Source organism: Camelus bactrianus, chromosome 7 (genome assembly GCF_048773025.1).
Source record: "Camelus bactrianus isolate YW-2024 breed Bactrian camel chromosome 7, ASM4877302v1, whole genome shotgun sequence".
In the NCBI taxonomy this organism is placed as follows: domain Eukaryota; kingdom Metazoa; phylum Chordata; class Mammalia; order Artiodactyla; family Camelidae; genus Camelus; species Camelus bactrianus.
The window spans coordinates 42,839,959-42,861,200 of record NC_133545.1 but is presented as its reverse complement, the minus strand read 5'-3'; the positions used below and the strand labels follow the sequence as shown (position 1 = coordinate 42,861,200).

The following is a 21,242-nucleotide window of genomic DNA, read 5'->3' as shown; positions in this document are numbered from 1 at the left end:
GGCAAGATTTGTTAAATTCAAGTAACAATTTTGTAACAGGAAATTTAATAATTTTTTTTGTTTATTAACTTCCTTTTAGGATACTACCTTCCAAATGATGATGGAGAATTTTATCAATTCTGTTATGTTACCCATAAGGGTGAAATTCGTGGTGCAAGTACACCTTTTCAGTTTCGAGCTTCTTCTCCAGTTGAAGAGTTGCTTACTATGGAAGATGAAGGAAATTCTGACATGTTAGTGGTGACCACAAAAGCTGGCCTTCTTGAGGTTGGTACCAGCAGTGAGCTGGCAACTCAGATAAATTTATGAACAGAGCTCATGTTGGTTGGTGTTGTAAGAATTTTCAGGTTATGCAAGAGTTTAACCTGACTATCAAATGCTTTTTAACTAAAACAGTAAACTTAGAGTGTCATTTTTTAAATATTAAAAGAATTTTTCTGTTACAGTTATGTTACGTACTGATTTCATTGTGGCAAGGACTGTCCCTAGGTCTGCCAGTATTTTGTGCATAGTAGATGTACAATAAATAATTGAGAGAGTTTAGATTTAAAACTCTCCTAAAGTTCTCTCACCCTAACCTTTCTTCTTTAGGGGTAGCCTAATCTGTTGATTACAGAATAATACAGATTTGGCAGTTATGCTGCTGGGAAACTGATGTAAAGCAGTAAGTCTATCTGTAGTTGGAGGTGAACTTCATTTCACTATGCCATGAGCATGCTCTGTCCCATGTGTGGCGCTGAATCAGGGAAGCATCCCAGTCTCTTACTTTAGGTTGAGCATTTTTAGAATGATTTATTTTCCTTGTTCATCCAATCAAATGAGTAAGCCTGGATTAACCATGATTTTAAAAAGATGAGAAAGCTTCTTACTGTTTTTTATTGAATATTTTAGAGGCATTGCATTGACTTTGAAAGAAATTTACTGTCTAGATGGTCTCATAATGCCATATGTCTTAATTTTTAGTACTTAAGAAGAAAATAGAACATTTTTATTTCAAGATACTTTAATATCTTTACCTTAAATCTAAAAAGTTAGAATGTTATATTTGAATTTCTGTGAAAAACAGCTTCTTAATTGGTTCAGTATACTTTTTGTTATTTTACATTCATAATTAGTCTGTGGCAGGTCATTGCTTATTCTTTATAGTCAGATGGATGTTTTTATATGTAAATATTTTATGCCTTTGATTTTATTTATCTTCAAAAACAGACTAGAAAAAAGACTAAAGGGTATAGATATTAGATCGTCAAACTAAGGTTAGAGGGAACCAATAACTTTTATTGTGAATTTTTCTGTATCTTCCCTTCCCCCTTCCAGAAATTCCTCTCTTATCTTAAATAAAGAAATGTAACTTTTATAGGGTGACTAAAACATTTTGTGGTGACAACTGCCTGATGATCAAGGTTTTTAGCCTGGTATTTGAATGCTAGTCAAAGATGCTGATACCAACCTAGATCTTAAGAAGAACGCAGTTAACGTTTATATAGCAGCTTTTTGAATACTTGTTAGACCACCCTGATTTCAGGGCCTCCAGCAGAAAAACAACAGGCATTTTGGCATCTACCTCACTTTTGTGCTCCAAGTAAATTGAGACATCACACAATTTAGTTCTCATCTTCCTACTCATAAAAGGTGCTTTATAAAAAAAAATTTAAATTTCTGTCTCTTAGGTAAATGTTTCTGAGGTAAGATATTTATATTCTCATCAGTTTTTTGACAAGTCTTTTAAATTTCCACACTGATCAAAATCTTTAATGATTTTACTAAAAATGCACAAACAGTGTAAGTGTGAGACATTATCTAGAACACTGTTGACATTAAAAATAATTGAGACACAATCCTTCACTTTGTGAACCTTGAGTAGATCTAGATTTAAAAATAATAGATGTTTTGGGTTAGTGGGGAATACTATGGACTACACATTGGGTGTTATAAAATTGTTAATTCTTTTTCTTTTTTTGTTGGGAGGAGGTAATTAGGTTTATGTAGTTTTAGAGGAGGTACTGGGGGATTGAACCCAGGACTGTGTGCATGTTGGGCATGTGCTTTACCACTTGAACTATACCCTCCCCCCTAAAATTGTTAATTTTCTTAACTATGATAATGGTAGTGGTTAAATAGGACACTACTTATTAGGAGATGCTTGCCCTGTGCATTTAGGGGTGAAGTGTCTGCAATTATGTTTCAAATGGTTATAAAAAAAATTACATAAACTTAGGTATATAAAGGGAGATAAACGGGGCAAAATATTAATACTGAATTTAGATGATGGGTGTATGAGTGTTCATTGTAGAAGTTTAACCATTTTATATGCTTGAAAGATTTCAGTATACAAAAGTGGGGGCAGGAATTAGACATATATTTTTGTCTAATTTGAATTCCTTTTAAAAATTTCTACTTAGAATTCAGTATACTCTTCAGAAAATATGTGCCAGGATTCAGTATGCTCTTTACAAAGTATATACCAATTAAATGAATCACTGGGAGAAAGTGGTTCTTTTATAATGTTTCTATTGTACTATGTCAAGAAGTATCTTTATTTTTAAGCTGCCAGAAGGTTTAGAGCCAAAAATCATTTTTTAAAAAATTGGTAAGGTAAAAAGAAACTCAATAAATAAACTTTTCTCTTTTGAGGGCATTTACTCCTGTCATTTTCATTTGGTCTGATGAAAGAGATAGGAGGGCCATTTAAAATTTTTACAGCTCTTTAACTTTCATAAGAGCCATTTTAGAGTTTAATCAGTTTGATTCCTTGACCCTGAATAACTGACTTGGTGTGTACTGGGGGAAAGCATTTTATTTTAGCTAAATATGTGATGCCTCCTTTGTGAAGGCTTCCCTCTGAATCTCCATTCTTCTTCCCCTGTTACAATCAAAGATTTCTTGCTGCAGGAGAAATATTAACCATTTTAGTTATTATTTTAGGTTCCTTAATTTAGTAATATTTAGAATATTGGAGTTTAGATTTTCCTGAACTGAGTAACTATTAGTGTTCCTTTAAGAGTCAATTATATTGTTGATATATTGTTAAAGTCTGACTTTTTGTCCTAAAATTTGCATGTACATATAAAGTGTATTTTGATTGAGCCAAATAGAGGCCATTTTATATATATATAGAAACTTCTCAATACTTTATTTAAAGAACCAAAACTTTTCATGGTAATCCCATAATAAAGGCTTTATATGACACGTAAGGAAGTTCTAATAGATTCAAAGACTTCCCATAGATTTGCATTCAAGAAAAGGTAACAAATTTTCTCCTTATTACCCAAAATAAGAGCCCAGAATTAAGTCACTTAATGAAACTTAATAGGCCTTATTTTTAGTACTGATTTGAAAAGTGATTATCAGGCAACTTCATAATAAAATTCATTAATTTTATAGCTACTTTTAATGTTTTCTTTATTGCCCAACCAAAAGGAGGCTTAAATTTATGATTCATGTGTTTTTCTAACTGAAGACGGAAAGAGGCTGATTGATACATAGATAGTATGTAAAAGTTCTTTCTGCCAATTTCTTTACTTTTTTTTGAAATGGAAAACTGAAATAGTAGTGTATTTTAGGATTAAAAAAAACCAGTTTGAGTTTTTTGTTTTACAGTTGAAAATTGAGAAAACCATGAAAGAGAAAGAAGAACTGTTACAGTTAATTGCTGTTCTGGAAAAAGAAACTACACAACTTCGAGAACAAGTTGGAAGAATGGAAAAAGAACTTAACCATGAAAAAGAAAGATGTGACCAACTGCAAGTGGAGCAAAAGGTTAGTTTTGCCTTGGGTAACTGATTGGAATCATAGTATATTGTCTGAAACCCACTGTTTTCAAGAACTGAGTCAATTAAAGTGAGTGAAAACCATGTGTTGAAAAAAAATAACCTTTAGATAGGTATCTATATGAGAATAGATCAGATCCTGTCAGCCTTCTGCCGCAGCCTCTTTTATGTTGTAAATGGTTAAAATACTTTGAGATATTTGGTATCAGGCTTGTGATGTAGTCCCTGAGAACTGTTTTGAGATATTTACATCTAATTGTAGAATACTTGATTAATCTTGGGGGAAGGGGTTAGAAATACAATTAGGAATGATAAACACTGAATAAGGGGAAAAATAGAATAAAGTAGTTAAAATTCCGTCTCAAAAAAGCAGAATTCAGTGAAGTAAGACGTAGTGTTAGAATTTTGAAGTCCTTGATGTGAGAATACAATAGATTTTCTGAAAAACCACCTAATTAAAATTGGCGCAATTTCTTGAGCTAAGGAAAAAAAGTACAAGTTTACAAGTGTGGCTTCATTAGTAATACAAATGGATTTAAGTTAGTCAAAAACAGAGGAAAAAGAGCAATCTCCTACTTACTGATTTTATTGAATATTTTCGTAAGAAAATTTTTTTGATGAACTTGCGCAGATTATGATTATACATATCACATTCTCACTTATATTGTAACTAGTTGGATGTGCCAATGTCTGACAGGATTGACCTATTATTCCCTAAGGATGGGGTCTGTTCCATAATTCTTTCTTGTGCAACAAGACATAGAGCAGTTGCTTAATAATTGTTAATTGAAGCATGAAGTACAGTGATTCTTAACAGTTTTTATACTCCAGTGGAGTGCTTGTATATTGCACATCTGAGCAGAGATGATATACAGATAGAGCTTAAACTGAAAAAATTTCTTTAGCCTTGTTACATTTGTTTGAGGATTGCTTATTTGATTTAAAGGGTAAACACAGTATCAAACAGTGTGTACAACTATAAATCTTACAAACATCTGTAAAGTCTTCTGTCCTTATTACTATTAGTCTTTTTAGTTTAAAATATGCAGTTATTCCCCCGGTTTTACTTTTGGGAACAGTTGGAATCCTGCAGTAAGAGTATCCTACAGCAGGAGTAGGATATTCTCTTTGGTTAAGGAACCACTTTTTTATTTTTAATTGAAGCATGGTTGATTTACAGTGTTGTGTTAGTTTCTGGTGTATAGCTTAGTGAGTCAGTTATACATATATATTTTTTGTTTTCTTTTTATTGTAGGTTATTACAAGCTATTGAATATAGTTCCCTGTGCCATACAGTAGGACCTTGTTATTATATATAGTGGTTTGTATCTGCTAATCCCAAATTCCTAATTTATCCCTCCCCCCTTTGGTAACCATAAGTTTGTTTTCCATGTCTGTGAGTCTATTTCTGTTTTGTAAATAGGTTCATTTGTGTCATTTTTTAAGATTCCACTTTGTCTTCTACTTCACTTAATATGATAATCTGTAGGTTCATCCATGTTGCTGCAAATGTCAGTATTTCATTCTTTTTTATGACTGTCGTGTTCCACTGTGTGTGTGAACACTTTTTTATTCAGTCATCTGAAGATGGACAGCTAGATTGCTTCTTGGCTATTTGTAAATAGTGCTGCTATGAACATTGGGGGTGCGTGTATCTTTTCAAATTTGAGTTTCCCTTGGGTATATGCCCACGAGTAGGATTTCTGGATCATATGTTTTTAGTATTTTAAGGGATCTCCATACTGTTTCCTGTAGTGGCTGCGCCAAATTACATTCTCACCAACAATGTAGAAGGAACTGCTTTTCTTATTTGAACTTTTTAAGCATGTGTACCAAATATTAAATTATAAATGTTATAATTGCGTTGTATGTGTCTACCTTGACTATTAAAACATTTAGCTAAATTTTTTAATTGTTATAACTCCCTCACTATCCTTTGTATAATTATTACCCTTTTCTTTCCATTCTTTACACATTTCTCTCGATATTCATACCTGGATTTGACAGTTTTCCAAAGCAGAATGCCAGTCTTTTTTCTTTAACTTCATTATAAGCAAGAGGAGTGAAAATGAGATAGAAGAGGACTTAAGAAAATGGTCCTTTACAGCATGTGCTTAGCCAGTGAGATCAAGAATACCCTGAAATAAAGGCTTTGAGATTCGGCTCTGATCAGCTTGAAATCCAAGGGAAGAATGGACGGTTTGGGAGAGTAGGAATGGCAGAATCATAGGCCTTCAGCTGTGTGAAATTACTCACATACATCAGGCCTTTCTTCTGGTCCAGTCGAGTATTAGCTAAAATTTAAGCAGTCTCAGTTTCTCTCTGCTGTCCGGGTGACAAGGAGTTAAGCACTACAGACAAGACTAAAGCTTATTCTGATGGAGGACTTTGGTTGGAAAGTGGTAGATTGAGATCAGGGGATTAATGAAGTAAAATTTGTAGGAGATTGTAGCTGTGATACTCAGAAGAGGTCTTTGGAAGTTTTTATGGCAAGTTATAAATCTTGGTGACAGTAACTAATCTTGAAAGGGACTTCTTGCTATATTCTTCCATTCGAATATGCTCTCTGGGAAGATGAAGTACATGGAAGTGATTCTTCTAATATGTTGTATGATAGAAAATGGTGATAGAAGGACCTAGAATGATATTTGTTACATAGTAGATTCTCACTAATTTTAAGTAGCTGTTACTGTTTTATAGTATGTTTCATAATGATGGACCAGAGAATCATCAATGCAGAACTGAAATAATGGATAGTGTCATCCATCCAGGAGGAATAGAAATTGGCAGGATTTCCCCCAGATTTTAAAAGTAGTATTTGCATTATGTAAAAAAAAAATTCTAAAAAAAAAATAAATTCTGAGTTGTATTTTGATGGTTGCTTAATTCTGGGGCTAAAATAATATGCTTGCCAGGAGAGAGTTCCTCCTTGTTGCTAGTCATGGGGCTTCTAGTTTGTGAATTTGCTTTTTACTCCCAGAATTATAGCCTCTATCTTAATCAAACAGGCCTGCTGGGCCTGAGCTAGAACAGCTCAGGAACTTTCAAACTTGTGTTAGTTGGGTGGCTTATAAAATCTATGACTTTTCTTGACACCTGTTTAAAATCCATTCCATGGTGTGAATTCTAAAAATCATTATTATAGTTCTAAAGGGCTTCTCTCTAAGGTATGAGTATATAAACTGCTGAATATCTGAAGGACTATTAAGATACATCATCTACAATTTCATTTAAAATTTTATAATAGTATACTAGGAATGATCAGTAGAGGCCTTCAGTTTCTTCATGGTAGAAGAAATTTATTGTATTTTCATTATTTTGTAAAATAAGGCCTTAGCTTATTACCCATTCAATACTTGACAAATACTAAAATAATTAAATGTTTATAATTCAATATTTATAAATAAAATCTTTCATTTTTTGTGAACATCGACTTTTCTCATTGCAGAATGCTACTAAAAAGAGCACTCTTATTTTGTGAATTAAAAGAATTGGATAAATTAAGATGATGAAAACTGATTAGTATAAGTATGCATTTATGTGGAGAAAAGGAACCCTCTTACACTGTTGATGGGAATGTAGTTTGGTGTAACTGTTATGGAAAACGGTATGAAGATTCCTCAAAAGACTAAAAATAGACTTACCATGTGATCCAGTAATACCACTCCTGGGCATTCCCAGAGGGAACCTTAATTCAGAAAGATACATGCGCCCCAGTGTTCACAGCAGCACTGTTTACAATAGCCAAGATGAGGAAACAACCTAAATGTCCATTGACAGATGACTGGATAAAGAAGTTGTGGTCTGTTTTATACAATGGAATATACTACTCAACCGTAAAAAAAACAATAAAATAATACCATTTACAGCAACATGGATGGACCTGGGAATTGTCATTCTAAGTGAAATAAGCCAGAAAGAGAAAGAAAAATACCATATGATATCACTTACATGTGGAATCTAAAAAAAAAAAAAAAAAAAAAAAACAAATGAACTTATTTACAGAACAGAAACAGACTCACAGACGTAGAAAACAAACTTACGGTTACTGGTGGGGAAGTGGGTGGGAAGGGATAAATTAGGAGTTCGAGATTTGCAGATAATAACTACTATATATAAAATAAATAAGTTTCTACTGTATAGCACAGGGAACTATATTCAATATCTTGTGAAAAAGAATATGAAAACAAATATATGTATGTTCATGTATGACAAGCATTGTGCTATACACCAGGAATTGACACATTATAAACTGACTATACTTCAATAAAAAAAAGTGTGTATATATATATACAAAAAAAGTATGCATTTAATCATATTTAAGTTTGGCTTTTTGAGGTATAAGGTAAGATTACAAAGTAGATTAAAACTGAAACCAAATAATATTTATAAATTGAGAGTTATAAATTACATATTGTATTTCCCTTAGATTATTTTAATGTAATATATATGCTCCATTATTCATGTACACCCTAGATTTGAAACATAACTATTTTCATTAGGGATAAGTTTAACATTCATTTCAAGTTCAGTTTCAAAGACCTAGTTCAACTTTCTCTCTTGTAAAAGGCTGACTAATAAAGAGTAACTCCTATAATACTTAATGTAAGCCAGGTGCTATTCTGAGTTTTTTTACATATATTAATTCACTTTATCCTGTGAAATGTAGGTTACTTAACTTGCCTGTTATTGAATAGTTTATAAGTGGTACAGGCAGGAGGTCTGGTTCCAACCAGTGCTGTTAATCACTCTCTATCCTATACCAGTGTTCTTAATGATACTATTATACCTACCTCTGAGGGCTTATCTAATTGATCTTTTTAAAAAATAGCTTTGTTGGGGTGTAATTTACTTACCCCAAAGTTCATCACTTTAAAGTATACAATCCAGTGGTTTTTATTATATTTACAGAATTGTGCAGCCATTACCATAACCCAATTTTAGAACATTTTCATCATCCCCAAAAGAAACCTTGTACGTATTTGTGGTCACTTTCCATTTCCCTCCCCACCAGTCCCAGGCAACTACTAATCTAAATTTTTGTCTCTATGGATTTATGTATTTTGGACATTGTATACAGTTGGAATAATACATGGCCTTTTGTGACTGGTTTCTTTCAATTAGCATAATATTTTCAAGATTCTTTTATATTGTAGTATGTGTCGGTATTTCATTCTTTTCAATGTCAGATAATATCTCATTGTATTGATTAGTGTTTTTTAAAAACTCCGACTTCTACATTTATTAAACTTATGTAAAAATTAGCAGTTTGTATGTTTATTTATTGTATTGTTTTTGTTTTGGAGTGCTAGATATGTATTTGAAATTAGAGGATTGAAAACTGAGATGCAGGGAACCAGTGATACTTAATCTTGTTTTTCAGATAGAACTGTGATCCTGTTTTCTCATTAGTTTAAACTAGTTTGTAAGTTTTTTGAGCCTAAACTATGAATTTAATGTTTTTCATAAAATCATATTCTTAATTTGAATATTGATAATTTAAGATGTACTTTAAAATATTTTTAAACTACATCCTTTTTGAAAATTTAGCTTAAGTTTTAGTTTTGAGAATGCTAAAACAATATTGCCTAAACAATATGAGGTGCATGTTATGAACTGTTGTATGTATTCATATTGTTATGGTTCTTAAGTTTCACAAACTAGGTGGGGTACCCTGAGACATTACAGGCGTTTGGGAGTTACAGGTATAGGAGTGAGAGAACAGGTTTTGAAAGATCTCTCATTATGGTGGCTCTGGCCACCATAGTGTGGACCTCTTCAACTATCTTTATATTTTTGGCTTCCTTTAGCCTTGCATTGGATACCTGGTTTTTGACCGAGGTAGTTTAAGGCATTTAAACTGCTTAATACATGGAGTTTTCCCAATTGCTTATAATACGTGGAATTGCTGAAAACCTTATAATACGTGGAATTGCTGAAAACCAGTTTTGAAGTTGGGATATCTAATTTCTAATTCTCTTTTACTAGTTTTCATTGAGACAAAAAGACATAAATGCTTAATTTTAACGCATAAGGTGATGGTTATAACGTATTTTTTTAACAATAAGATTTTTAAAGCCGATTACTTTCGTTTTATTCCTGATTTGCTAAGTAATAGTTTCAGAAATTCATTTTGTTCTAAAATACTAGTTTTTTATATACTTTGAACTAGCTCATAATCTTTAGATTAATAGAGAAGTATAAGATGAAGCATTTTTTATAGTTTGTTTCATAAGACTTGTATCATTGAGTATTTTCCATTCAATTTCAGTTATAATTGACAAAATTGTAATATATTTTAAATGTACATCTTGATGATTTGAATACATATATATTGTGAAAGGATTCCTCCTATCTGGTTGATTAACACAGCCTTCAACTATATATTTATCCTTTTTTTGTGTATATGAGAACATTTAAATTCTACTCTTTTAGCACATTTCATTTACACAATACTGTGTTCTTAACTGTAGTCACCATGTTATACATTAGATCCTCAGACTTTATTCATCTTCTAGCTAAATTTTGTATCCTTTTACCAATCTCTCCCTTTTTTCCCCCATCCCCTGGCACCTACTTTTTCTGAGTTTTACTTTTTGTTTAGGTTCTACTTATGAATAGATACTATGCAGTATTTGTCTTTGGCATATTTCTCATAACATAATGTTCTCTAAGTCTTGTCCACGTTGTTGCAAATGGCAGGATTTTCTTCTTTCTCATGGCTGATTGATACTCTGTTATATTTATGTACCACATCTTCTTTATACGTTCACCCATTGATAGACACGTAGGTTGTTTCTGTATCCTGACTGTTGTGAATATGCTGCAGTGAACATGGAGTGCAGGTAAATCTCTTCCATATCCTGTTTTCATTTCCTTTGGATACACACCCGGAGATGGGATTGTTGATCGTATGGTAGTTTTATTTCCGTATTGTTTTCCATAGTGCATGCAAATGCCTGCACCAGTTTACATTTCCACCAACAGTGCACAAGGGTGGAAACCCCTTTTCTCTGCATCTTCACCAATATTTTGTTATCGCTTGTTTTTTTGATGACAGCCATTCTGATAGGTGAGCTGATATTCATTGTGATTTTGATTTGTGTTTCCATGATGATTAGTGATATTAAGCACTTTTTCATGTCCTTTTGGCCATTTATATGTTGTCTTTGGAAAAATATCTCTTCGGTTCCCCTGCCAATTTTTTTTATTGGATTAGGTGGGGTTTTTTTGTTTGTTTGTTTTTCCTGTTTTGTTTTTTGGCTATTGAGTTGTGTGAATTCTTTAAGTAAAACTAGATATTAAGCCCTTACCAAATACTTGATTTGCAGGTATTTTCTCAAGTTTCGAAGGTTGCTTCTTCATTTTGTTGGTGGTTTCCTTTGCTGTGCAGAAGCTTTTTAGTTTGATTTAGTCCTGCTTGTTTATTTTTGCTTTTGGTGTCAAATTCAACAATTCATTGCCAAGATTGATGTCAAGTAGCTTACTCTCTTCTAGGAGTTTTATGGGTTCTGGTCTTAAATTTAAGTCTTTAATCCATTTTGAGTAGATTTTTTTGTGTATGGTCTATGTAAAATAGTGGTCCAGTTTCATTCTTTTACATGTGACTGTCCAGTTTTCCCAGCACCATTTGTTTAAGAAGTTATTCTTTTATATCCTTGTATATTCTTGGTTCCTTTGTTGTAAATTGAACAAACATATGCATGGATTTATTTCTGTGTTCTCTTTTCTGTTACATTGATCTGGTGTAACATATTTTGCATATCCACGTGCAACATAGATCATTATAACAAAATATACATAAATCATTCCATTTTAATTAAAAAAGCAACTTAAGTAAAACTACTGTCCTAAATTTTTTTTCTTGTTCTCTGCCTCTTGAAAAATGTTATATGGAAATTGCATTAAAATTAAAAATTGCTTGTCTGGAATTTATACATGCTCAGGAAATATTTAGACATTTGTAGATATAGTTGTAGCCTTTCTTGCCTCTCCTTTTTCTGCTCCAACCAAAAATTTTAACCCTTTGGATCTGGTATTTTCTTAAAAAGGTAGAATTTAAGTGTATTTTCTCATAGCAGAATTTTGATAGTAGAAGTAGCCCTCTTTATGTTTTATCGTATTTAAACTTTGCTCTCTTGGAACATGCACAGTATTTTTTGTGGAAATTTTCTTAGTGAATTTTTTGCTTTTGTTTGAATACAAGTACAAGAGTTTCTTCAGATAAATTTGAAGTTTGTTACTGAAGAGGTTGTATGCATATTTGATCTTTAAAGATGTTTAGATTCAGAGATCTAAAATACTATAAATTGAAATATGCTTAAATAAGTTATTAGTTATTTCTGTCAGTTTAGTCTCCCCCCCCCCCCCAAACCAAACCTAACTGTGAAACAGGTTGTTTTTATGGGAGCGGTGTTAATGAAACTTAATTACCTAATTATTACTTATTTCACCTTTTAGCTCATTATTTTAATGCCATGAAGATAGTTTATTATTGTACATTATTGTCAGTTATCTTTTTGTCTGGTGTATTTCTCGAAACTAGAGAAAATATGTATTCTCTGTAGCTATCTATGTAGCTTGGTATTTTAGTTGATTTTCAAGAAGCAGAGTGAGAAAAGCCAGGTTACATCAATTGAGTAAGATTTAAAGTCTACCAGTTTTCATAAATAATAATCCTTTTGCTGATAATTTGATATTTAGAGTAGTCAGATACTAATTTCCTAAATTTTCCTGTTGTTTTCATTTGAATCCAGAATACCATACTTTTTTCCAGATAGTTGTCAGTGATATTGCATCTGATTTCCTCACATGTATTCATTTGTTGTTGGAGTTAATTTTGTCTTTTTTTAACACAGGAAAAAATGTGTTTTTACTGTAGATATTTTTAGTGCAAGTTTAGCCACATAGATAAGTGATTCACAGTCTTTTTATCTGGTTGTTCATATTTGAGAGTTATGATTTGGGGGAATGGTAATGGTGGGTTGGCATGATCCTTCAGTTTAGGAGGGGGAGAAGTCTGCTGCATGAATCTGAAATGCCCTATTCTCTTTATCTCCTTTTGCCCCCATTTTTGTTACTGTTCTTATCTTGGTGTACAGTGTAGCAGACTTACTTAAATCTCCAAGTTTTTCTCTGTTTTGGTATTAGAATTATGGCACCTTTTGGACATAATTTGCAGATATTGACCAAATGAATGTTCATCCCAAATTTCGAGTGTTTTCCAAAGACTGTGTTGTAGATTTTACTTTTTTTTTAAAAAAAAAATTGTTTTTAAAGAAACCATGGTTTTAATTATTTATATGTTCACTAAGGGCTTTAATGTCATTTTCATGCTAACTAAGATTTAGCCACATTGAAGATGCTTATGCTTCCCTCAAATGTGAGCACTGGAGACCTGAAGAATAATCCCCACTTCAGTTTTTAATGCCTTTTGCAGTGCGCTTGGATGCTGAGAAGCTATCAGGTGTTTTTTACTGGTATCAGAAAAAGATTCTCAGACTCTCAAGTTATAGTAAGAATTACTTTGTGACTCACTGTAGAGTTAACTGACTCATAAAGTGCTTAATTTATGTTTTGCATTTAGTTGCTTACGACTCTTTTCTTGTTTTTGTCCTATACTTTTTTTTTTTCCAGAATGCTATTTACCCATTGTAGAACTTCATTAATTACAGAATCAGGAATAGTTTTGCCTCTGGGCAATCTGATCTTATTCCTAGGAAGAAATGCCTGGATTAAATCTGTTGCCCATTCACAGTGCCAAAAGAGTGAGCATTTGGTAAAAATACAGTAAAACTAGAAATCTCTCTGGCTCTGTTTATAAATCAGCAAGACAAATACTGAAAATGTGTCAAATTTTAAAGTATCTTTGGATAGTGACAGTTATAGCAAAGGGAATAAATATCTGCTTTCTTTGGTATTGTAGCATTGAAATCAGAAAAGTATTTAATTTTATATAACAATCTTAGGTTTATGTTGCAAATTCAGTAAGGCAAACAGTTGTTTTGAGCAAAGATAAAACCAGTAGAGTGTATTTGACCACTGTTGTAACAATCTTAATATAGTATAGATGCAACATAGTGATTTTCATATTATAGCAAGATATATAAAATGATATTCTACCTGTATGTAAAAAATTTGGCTGTTACTTTATGAAAATCAAAGTGGCTTATAAATACTTTATAGTATTTGATACAATTTAAGTTGGCAAAATGGTGATTTTCTTTAGTTTTTGTTGTTGGATTGATGGGTGGTACTTTTATTAGTGGGAAATTAAAAACTTTTTTAATGAAAGCAGTGTCTTAATTTATCGATTCTTTTGATGTGTAGTTTTCCAAAACTGTGTGGAAACCTCCAAATGCACTGGTACATTAAATTCTCATAATTTTATAAATTAGTCCGAAAAGGCCTTATTATCTCCATTTTACAGATTATAAAACAAGTTCAGGGAGAGGCTTGATCAAGTTCTCTTAAGTTATGTAATTGTTTTAATTGATATGATAAAAATTTTTTACCTGCTTAATTAGAATATTTTAAAATGAAACTAGGACATTTACTACCTTTTTTATATTCATTTTAATGTCTTTGAATATTTGTTCAGGCCTTTGAGTCACAGCGGCAGGAGCATTAGGAACATTGCTTTAGGCATATATCTTAACTTAGTGCTTTGGTATAATTATCAGTTATGATCTATGCTGGAAGTGGGTGTTAACCCTTGGTTAGTATCATGAAACCTGTTTTGTCGCTGGAGTAACATTGGAATGTGAGATGTGGAAAACAAAAGTGACTAATTTTAAATTTTTTTTCTTCACTTTTGTTGCCTGCCCTCTGGTGGAGAAGTTAGTGAAATCAACAAATGGAGTGTTTTACACGTTCACAATTTCAGGTTTAGTTTTTAGTCTTACAAACTGTGGAGGGGACAAATGTGGGATTAAAATTTTAATACATAGAATTCTTAAAGATAAACAAATTTGTCTTTCTAATTCTGTTTCGGTATTTCTCAAAATATTTTATTTTTAAGGGTCTTATTGAAGTCTCACAAGGTTTAAAAATGGAAAATGAAGAATTTAAAAAGAGATACAATGATGCTACATCCAAAGCTCTCCAGCTTGAGGAGGACATTGTGTCAGTGACACACAAAGCAATTGAAAAAGAAACTGAATTAGACAGGTATTTCTGATGCTTTTGAAAAGTATCTTCATGTTTTAAAAAAGTTTTTTTTGTTTGTATTAATGTTATTTGACTTTAACTCAGTCTGAAGGACAAACTCAGGAAGGCACAATATGAAAGAGAACAACTAGAATGTCAAATGAAGACAGAAAAGGATGAGAAGGAACTTTATAAGGTAATTTATTATTTCCACTTTTACTAGTTACCTACTGCTGTATAATATATTACCTCAAAACTTAGTGGTCAGGAATTTGGGAGAAGCTTAGCTGCATAGTTCTGATTCGGGGTCTCTTGTGTAGTTGTCAGGATGTTGTCTAGGGCTGCAATCAGTTAAAAGCTCAATGAGAACTGGAGGATCTGCTGTCAAAGTGGCTCACTCACATGACTTTTGGCAGGAGACCCTTCAGTTTCTAGGAGTGTGGCCTCTTCAGTGCTGCTTGGATGTCCTCACAGTGTGGCAGCCAGCTTCTCTCGGAGTAAGCTATATGAGAGAGAACACGGAGGAAGTCAATGCATTTTATGACCTACTCTCCAAAGTTGTACATTGAAGCCTCTTTATCTTATTCATTAGAAGCAAGTTACTTGGTCCAGCTGACACTCAAGGAGAAAGGAATTAGATTCCACTCCTTTAGGAGAGGAGTATCAGAGGTTTTGGGGACATATTAAAGGATTTGAGGACATGTTTGAAAACTACCTCGTTGTGTATACTCCCTAAGACTTTGTTTTCAGGGAATTTCATTGCTGGTGTTTTAGATACTTAGCAGGTAATGTATGATAAGCAAAGAGTTTGAATGATGACAACATGCCCATCTTTAGAATTTATGTAACGAATTATTTTCCCGTTTAGGAATATATAAACGTTAGGAAGAGCATTGATTTATTACAGTGATGATTATATTCTAGAGATTGACTTGGATTAATCTTCAGAGACTGTCGTTTTAAAAAAGATTCTGACTGTTGACATATCTTCACCTTTTAAAGTTTTTCTTTCCTTTTTAAATGACCCTGAAATAGGGTGGTGACCTTTGATTGTCAGTAATGTTGTAGATGCATCTTGGGACTTACTTAAGTGGCTTATAAGCTGTTTCTCAAGGCAGTTCCAGATAAGGAATTTCAAGAACATTCTGAGTTAAATAAGTATTATTTGGATAGATTCAGTCTCTTTAGTAGATTAGAAAAGGACAACACTCATTTATATATTATAATGTATATTAAAGATAAAACATACAACTGCATATATTTGCTATTTGAGAGTCACAATTTGCACCAAGAAATTAGAATATAATTTATTGTATTCCCAGTGTGTTTTTTCTCCTCCTTTTTTAAAAACAGCTATTCATTTATTTATATCAATTGATAAGATATCATCTTTGGGGACCCAAGTGTGAAATTCCAAATCTGTCCTCAGGATCACTTCTGTTTCCTTCCAGTTTTATTGAGATATAGTTGACATATAGCACTGTGTAAGTTTATGGTGTGCAGCATAATGATTTGACTTATGTATATCAGCAAATGATTAGCACAGAAAGTTTAGTGAACATCCATCACCCCATATAGATACAAAATAAAAGGACAAATTTTTTTCCTCATGATGAGAACTCTTAGGATTTACTTTCTTAGTAACTTTCATGTATAGCCTACAGCAATGTTAATTATAGTTACCATGTGGTACATTACATCCCTAGTACTTATTTATCTTGTAACTGGAAGTTTCTACCTTTCGACTTCTTTTATCCAATTTCCCCACCCCCACCCCACCCCTTGCCTCAGGTATCGACAAATCTGATCTCTTTTTTCATGAGTTGGTTTTTGAAATATAATTGACCTACATACAACTCTGTTTAGTTCTTAGTGCACAACATAGTAATTTCATATTTCTATACATTTCAAAATGATCACCATGATAGTCTAGTTACCACCTGTCACCGTGCAAAGATACTACATAATTATTGACTGTATTCTCCACACTGTACATTTCATACCCATGACTCATTTTATTTTGTAACTGGAAATCTGTACCTCTTAATCTTCCTTAACTATTTCTCTCATCCCCCCAACTTTCCTCTGCTTTGGCAACCACTTGTTTGTTCTGTTTATCTATGACTCTGTTTCTTTTTCATATTTGTTCATCTGTTTCATGTTTTAGGTTCCACATATAAGTGAAATACAGTATTTGTCCTTCTCTGACTTATTTCACTTAGGTCCATCCATATTGTCACAAATGGCAAGATTTTTCTTTTCTTATGACTGAGTAATATTCTCTGTGTGTGTGTGTATGTGTGTGTGTGTGTCTACGTGTCTGCATTTACACACCACATCTTTATCTGTTCATCTATTGATGGGCATTTATTTAGGTTGCTTCCATATCCTGGCTATTATAGATAATGCTTCAGTGAACATGGGGGTGCACATATCTTCTCAAATTAGTTTGTTTCCTTCAGATAAATACCCGAGAGTGGGATTCCTAGATCATATGGTAGTTCTGTTTTTAACTTTTTAAGGAATTCTATAGTGTTTTCCTTAGTGGCTGCACTAATTTACATTCCTACATCAGCACACGAGGGTTTCCTTTTCTCAACATTTCTTGGCAACACTTGTATGTTGTGCTTCTGATAATAGCCATTCTGACAGGTGTGAGGTGATATCTCATTGAGGTGATATTTGATTTGCATTTCCCTGATGGTTGGTGATGTTGAGCATCTTCTCATTTGCCTGTTGGCCACCTGTATAGATTCTTTAGAGAAAAGTCTGTTCAGGTTCTCTGCCCATTTTTTACTTGAGTTTGTTTTTTTGATGTTGAATTGCATGGGTTCTTTGTATATTTTGGATAGTGGCCCCTTGTTGGTTGATATATCATTTGCAAATATCTTCTCCCATTCAGTAGGTGGCCTTTTCATTTTGTTGAGTTTCATTTTCTGGGCAAAAGCTTTCTAGTGTGAGGTAGTACCATTTTTTTTAACGTTTTTATTGAGTAATAGTCACTTTACAATGTTGTGTCAAATTCCGGTGTAGAGCACAATTTTTCAGTTATCCATGAACATATATTCACTGCCACTTTTTTTTCGCTGTGATCATTTGTTATATTTTTGCTTTTGATTCCCTTGCCTGAGGAGACATATCCAAAAAAATAAATTGCCAAGACTAATGTCAAAAAGCATACTGCCTGTGTTTTCTTCTAGAAGTTTTATGGTTTCAGATTTTGCATTTAAGTCTTTAATCCATTTTGAGTTTATTTTTGTGTATGGTATGAGTAAATAGTTTAGTTTCATTCTTTTGCATGTAGCTGTCCAGTTTTCCCAACACCACTTATTGAAGAGGTTGTCTTTTTCCCATTGTAATATTTTTGCCTTCTTTGTCATGGATTAATTGCTTATACAAGTGTGGGTTCATTTCTGGACTCTCTTACTCTGTTGCATTGATCCATGTATCTGTTTTTATACAGTAGTATACTGTTTTGACTACTGTAGTTTTGTAGTATACAAAGCATAGTTAATGTGATACACTGTTTTAACAAATCAAAGAATAGAAATTACATGAGCATCTCAAAAGTACAGAAAAAGCTTTTGACAAAAATTAACATTTGTGATAAAACCTCCCAACAAAGTGAATATAGAGGGAAAGTACCTCAACATAATAAAAGCCATATATGACAAACACACAGCTAATAACATCATACTTAATGGTGAAAAGCTTGAAAGTACTTCCTCTAAGAACAGAAACTAGACAAGGGTGCCCACTCTCAACACTTTTATTCAGCATAGTATTGGAAGTCCTTGCCACAGCAGTCAGACAAGAAAAAGAAAAGAAAAGGAATCCAAATTGGAAAGGAAGTAGTAAACTGTCACTGTTTGCAGATCATGACACTATATACAGAAAATCCTAAAGATGCCACCAAAAAACTATTAGAACTCATCAATGAATTTGGTAAAGTTGCATGATACAAAATTAATACACAGAAATCAATTGCATTTCTGTATACTAACAACGAACTGTCAGAGAAATTAAAACAGCTGGGCGCGGTGGCGTGCACCTGTAGTCCCAGCTACTTGGGAGGCTGAGGCAGGAAGAAAACAACCCCATTTACAATCAAAAAGAGTAAAATACCTCACGATAAATCTAATAAAAGACTTGTACTAAGAAAACTATGAGACACTGATGAATGGAATTGAAGATGATACAAATGGAAAGATGTGCTGTGCACCTGTGCTGTACCAGAAACTAACACATTGTAAGTCAGCTATAATTTAAAAAACAAAAAAGATACTGTGCTCATAGATTGAAAGAGTCAACATTGTTAAAATGACCATACTACCCAAGGCATCTACAGATTCAGTGCATCCCTATCAAAATTTCAAAGGCATTTTTCACAGAACTAGAACAAATAATTTTAAAAACTATAGAACCACAAAAGACTCTGAATAACCAAAACAATTTTGAGAAAAACAAAGCTGGGGGTAGCATGCTCCCTTATTTCCAACTTTACCACAAAGCTACAGTAATTTCCTTCTTTTGGGGGGAGTGGTTAATTTTTTTTTTAATGTTTTGAAATTTTTTATATTTAAAATTATCTTTAAAGTTAAAAAAAAATTGAATCCACTGTGTATCTCAGAGCAGAATACAGATAGAAACATTTTGCATGCCGTGGGTTATACTCATTCTGTTTCTTGGAACAGCCGTCCCCCGAGCATGAGAGTGTGTGTGTGTGTGTGTGTGTCTGCCAGAACAGGAATAAAAATACTTACTGGTGGATGATTTTTTGATTTGACTCTTTAAGAAAAAGTGCCAAAGATAATGTTTGGTTTTTGAACAAGATTTTGTGAAAAAGGAAAATAATAACAGATGTATAGAGAAAGAATTGATGCAGTTGGATACAATGTTTTGCAGACTACTGTCAAATGCGGTTTTTTTTTAAAGGGTGAAACAGTATGTAAACTTTAAAGGCTGTTTCCTACATCTGCATTGATGTAATCTGAGAATTCTCTATCAATTTCATTTACAGAATGATCAAAATGCAGTTTTTTTTTCTGAGTTATAAAGCATTTTTTAACTAAGTGAAAATTTGGCATCTGTAATAATTTTTATTTAATGTTACTATGAATTTCAATGAGAACATTTCAGTTTTGTGCCAGGAAAAGACCTGGGCATTATTTCTCTGTGGATAATTAAGTGCTTTCCATGTTGTTTCTCTGTTAACACAGTGGGAGATAATAAGGTAAAGAGAATTTCTATGTCTTCAATCATTTTAATACAATAATAAATAAAATGAACTCTGAAGTTATCCTAGTTAGTATCAGGAAGGGTTTAAGAAGTTCCTGAGTAAACCGTTGACACGCGAGAGGTGTATTGCTAACTAAGATGATTTATTTTGGAAAGAGAAGAACTGATCCCTGATGCTGTCACCTTTCCACCATGCCTTTCTTTTCTCTCTTCTATCATGAGAACGGTACTTTGAGTGTTTTATAGAAGGTTGACAAACACATTTTTGGGTAAATCCAGAATTTATTTTTTCTTTATTGCTCTGAATTATTTATTCCTTATGTTATCCCTTGTTTTTTCTCATTTTCTGCCAAGATTTTCAGTGTCTCTGTTGTACACCTGAATGACAAGTCCTTTGCAAAAGACTTAGGAGGAGGGAAGGGAACAAAAGAGATGTTTTGAGGATTTATTCTTTTACAGTGTGCTGTATTTCCTGTTTTCTATAAGCATTAGCAGTTGGGATCAAAGTGACATTGAAATTTTCATTTGAATACACTCTCTTCCAACCTCCCAGTGTCCTGAACAGTATTCCATTTGTATGCGTGTATCCCAAAAATTGGAAGTAAAATTCTTCCTTAGGCATTTTTGTTCTGTTTTTTTTTTGACAAGAAGATTCCACTTACTGAATATAGTAAGACCTACTATGCTGTTAATCTCAGATACATAGTTTAACCTTCCAAATTGTTCACATGCATAACTGGAGAGTTTCTTTTGTCTCTCCCCTCTAACCCCTGTTGGATCATGTGACCTGTCCCTGCCCTATCAGAACTTACAGGGATTAGTAAAAAAAAAAAAAATGCTTTCATGAGCTGATGATTATGATAATCAGGTAATGGTTTTAAAGTGATGCTGCGAAGGTCTTGGTCTGATACCTTTAGAGTATCTGGAGTTATAGTCTATCTTTTTGAACAGGAATTAGTCTTCAGCATTCCATACATTTAAAGAGTAAAGTGCAAGGAGTATGTTAATTCATTTCTCTCTGTTGCTTTTTTTTTTTTTAATTAAAAATTTTTAGGGGTCAGGGGAGACAATTATGTATTTATTTTT

The 21,242-nt window shown here is 32.9% G+C and overlaps 1 protein-coding gene across 3 annotated transcripts in view; it reads left to right on the top strand.

Annotated features, from left to right (window-relative positions):
* The window catches only part of TAX1BP1 (Tax1 binding protein 1), a 75,861-nt gene that overhangs the window by 19,720 nt on the left and 34,899 nt on the right, over positions 1 to 21,242 (top strand). For all 3 annotated transcript variants that reach the window (XM_010971545.3, XM_010971530.3, XM_010971537.3), the window contains 4 exons: positions 80 to 267; positions 3,601 to 3,759; positions 14,791 to 14,939; positions 15,024 to 15,114. In XM_010971545.3, the coding sequence (XP_010969847.2) occupies positions 80 to 267; positions 3,601 to 3,759; positions 14,791 to 14,939; positions 15,024 to 15,114 (587 nt within the window). The remainder of the gene's footprint in view (positions 1 to 79; positions 268 to 3,600; positions 3,760 to 14,790; positions 14,940 to 15,023; positions 15,115 to 21,242) is intronic.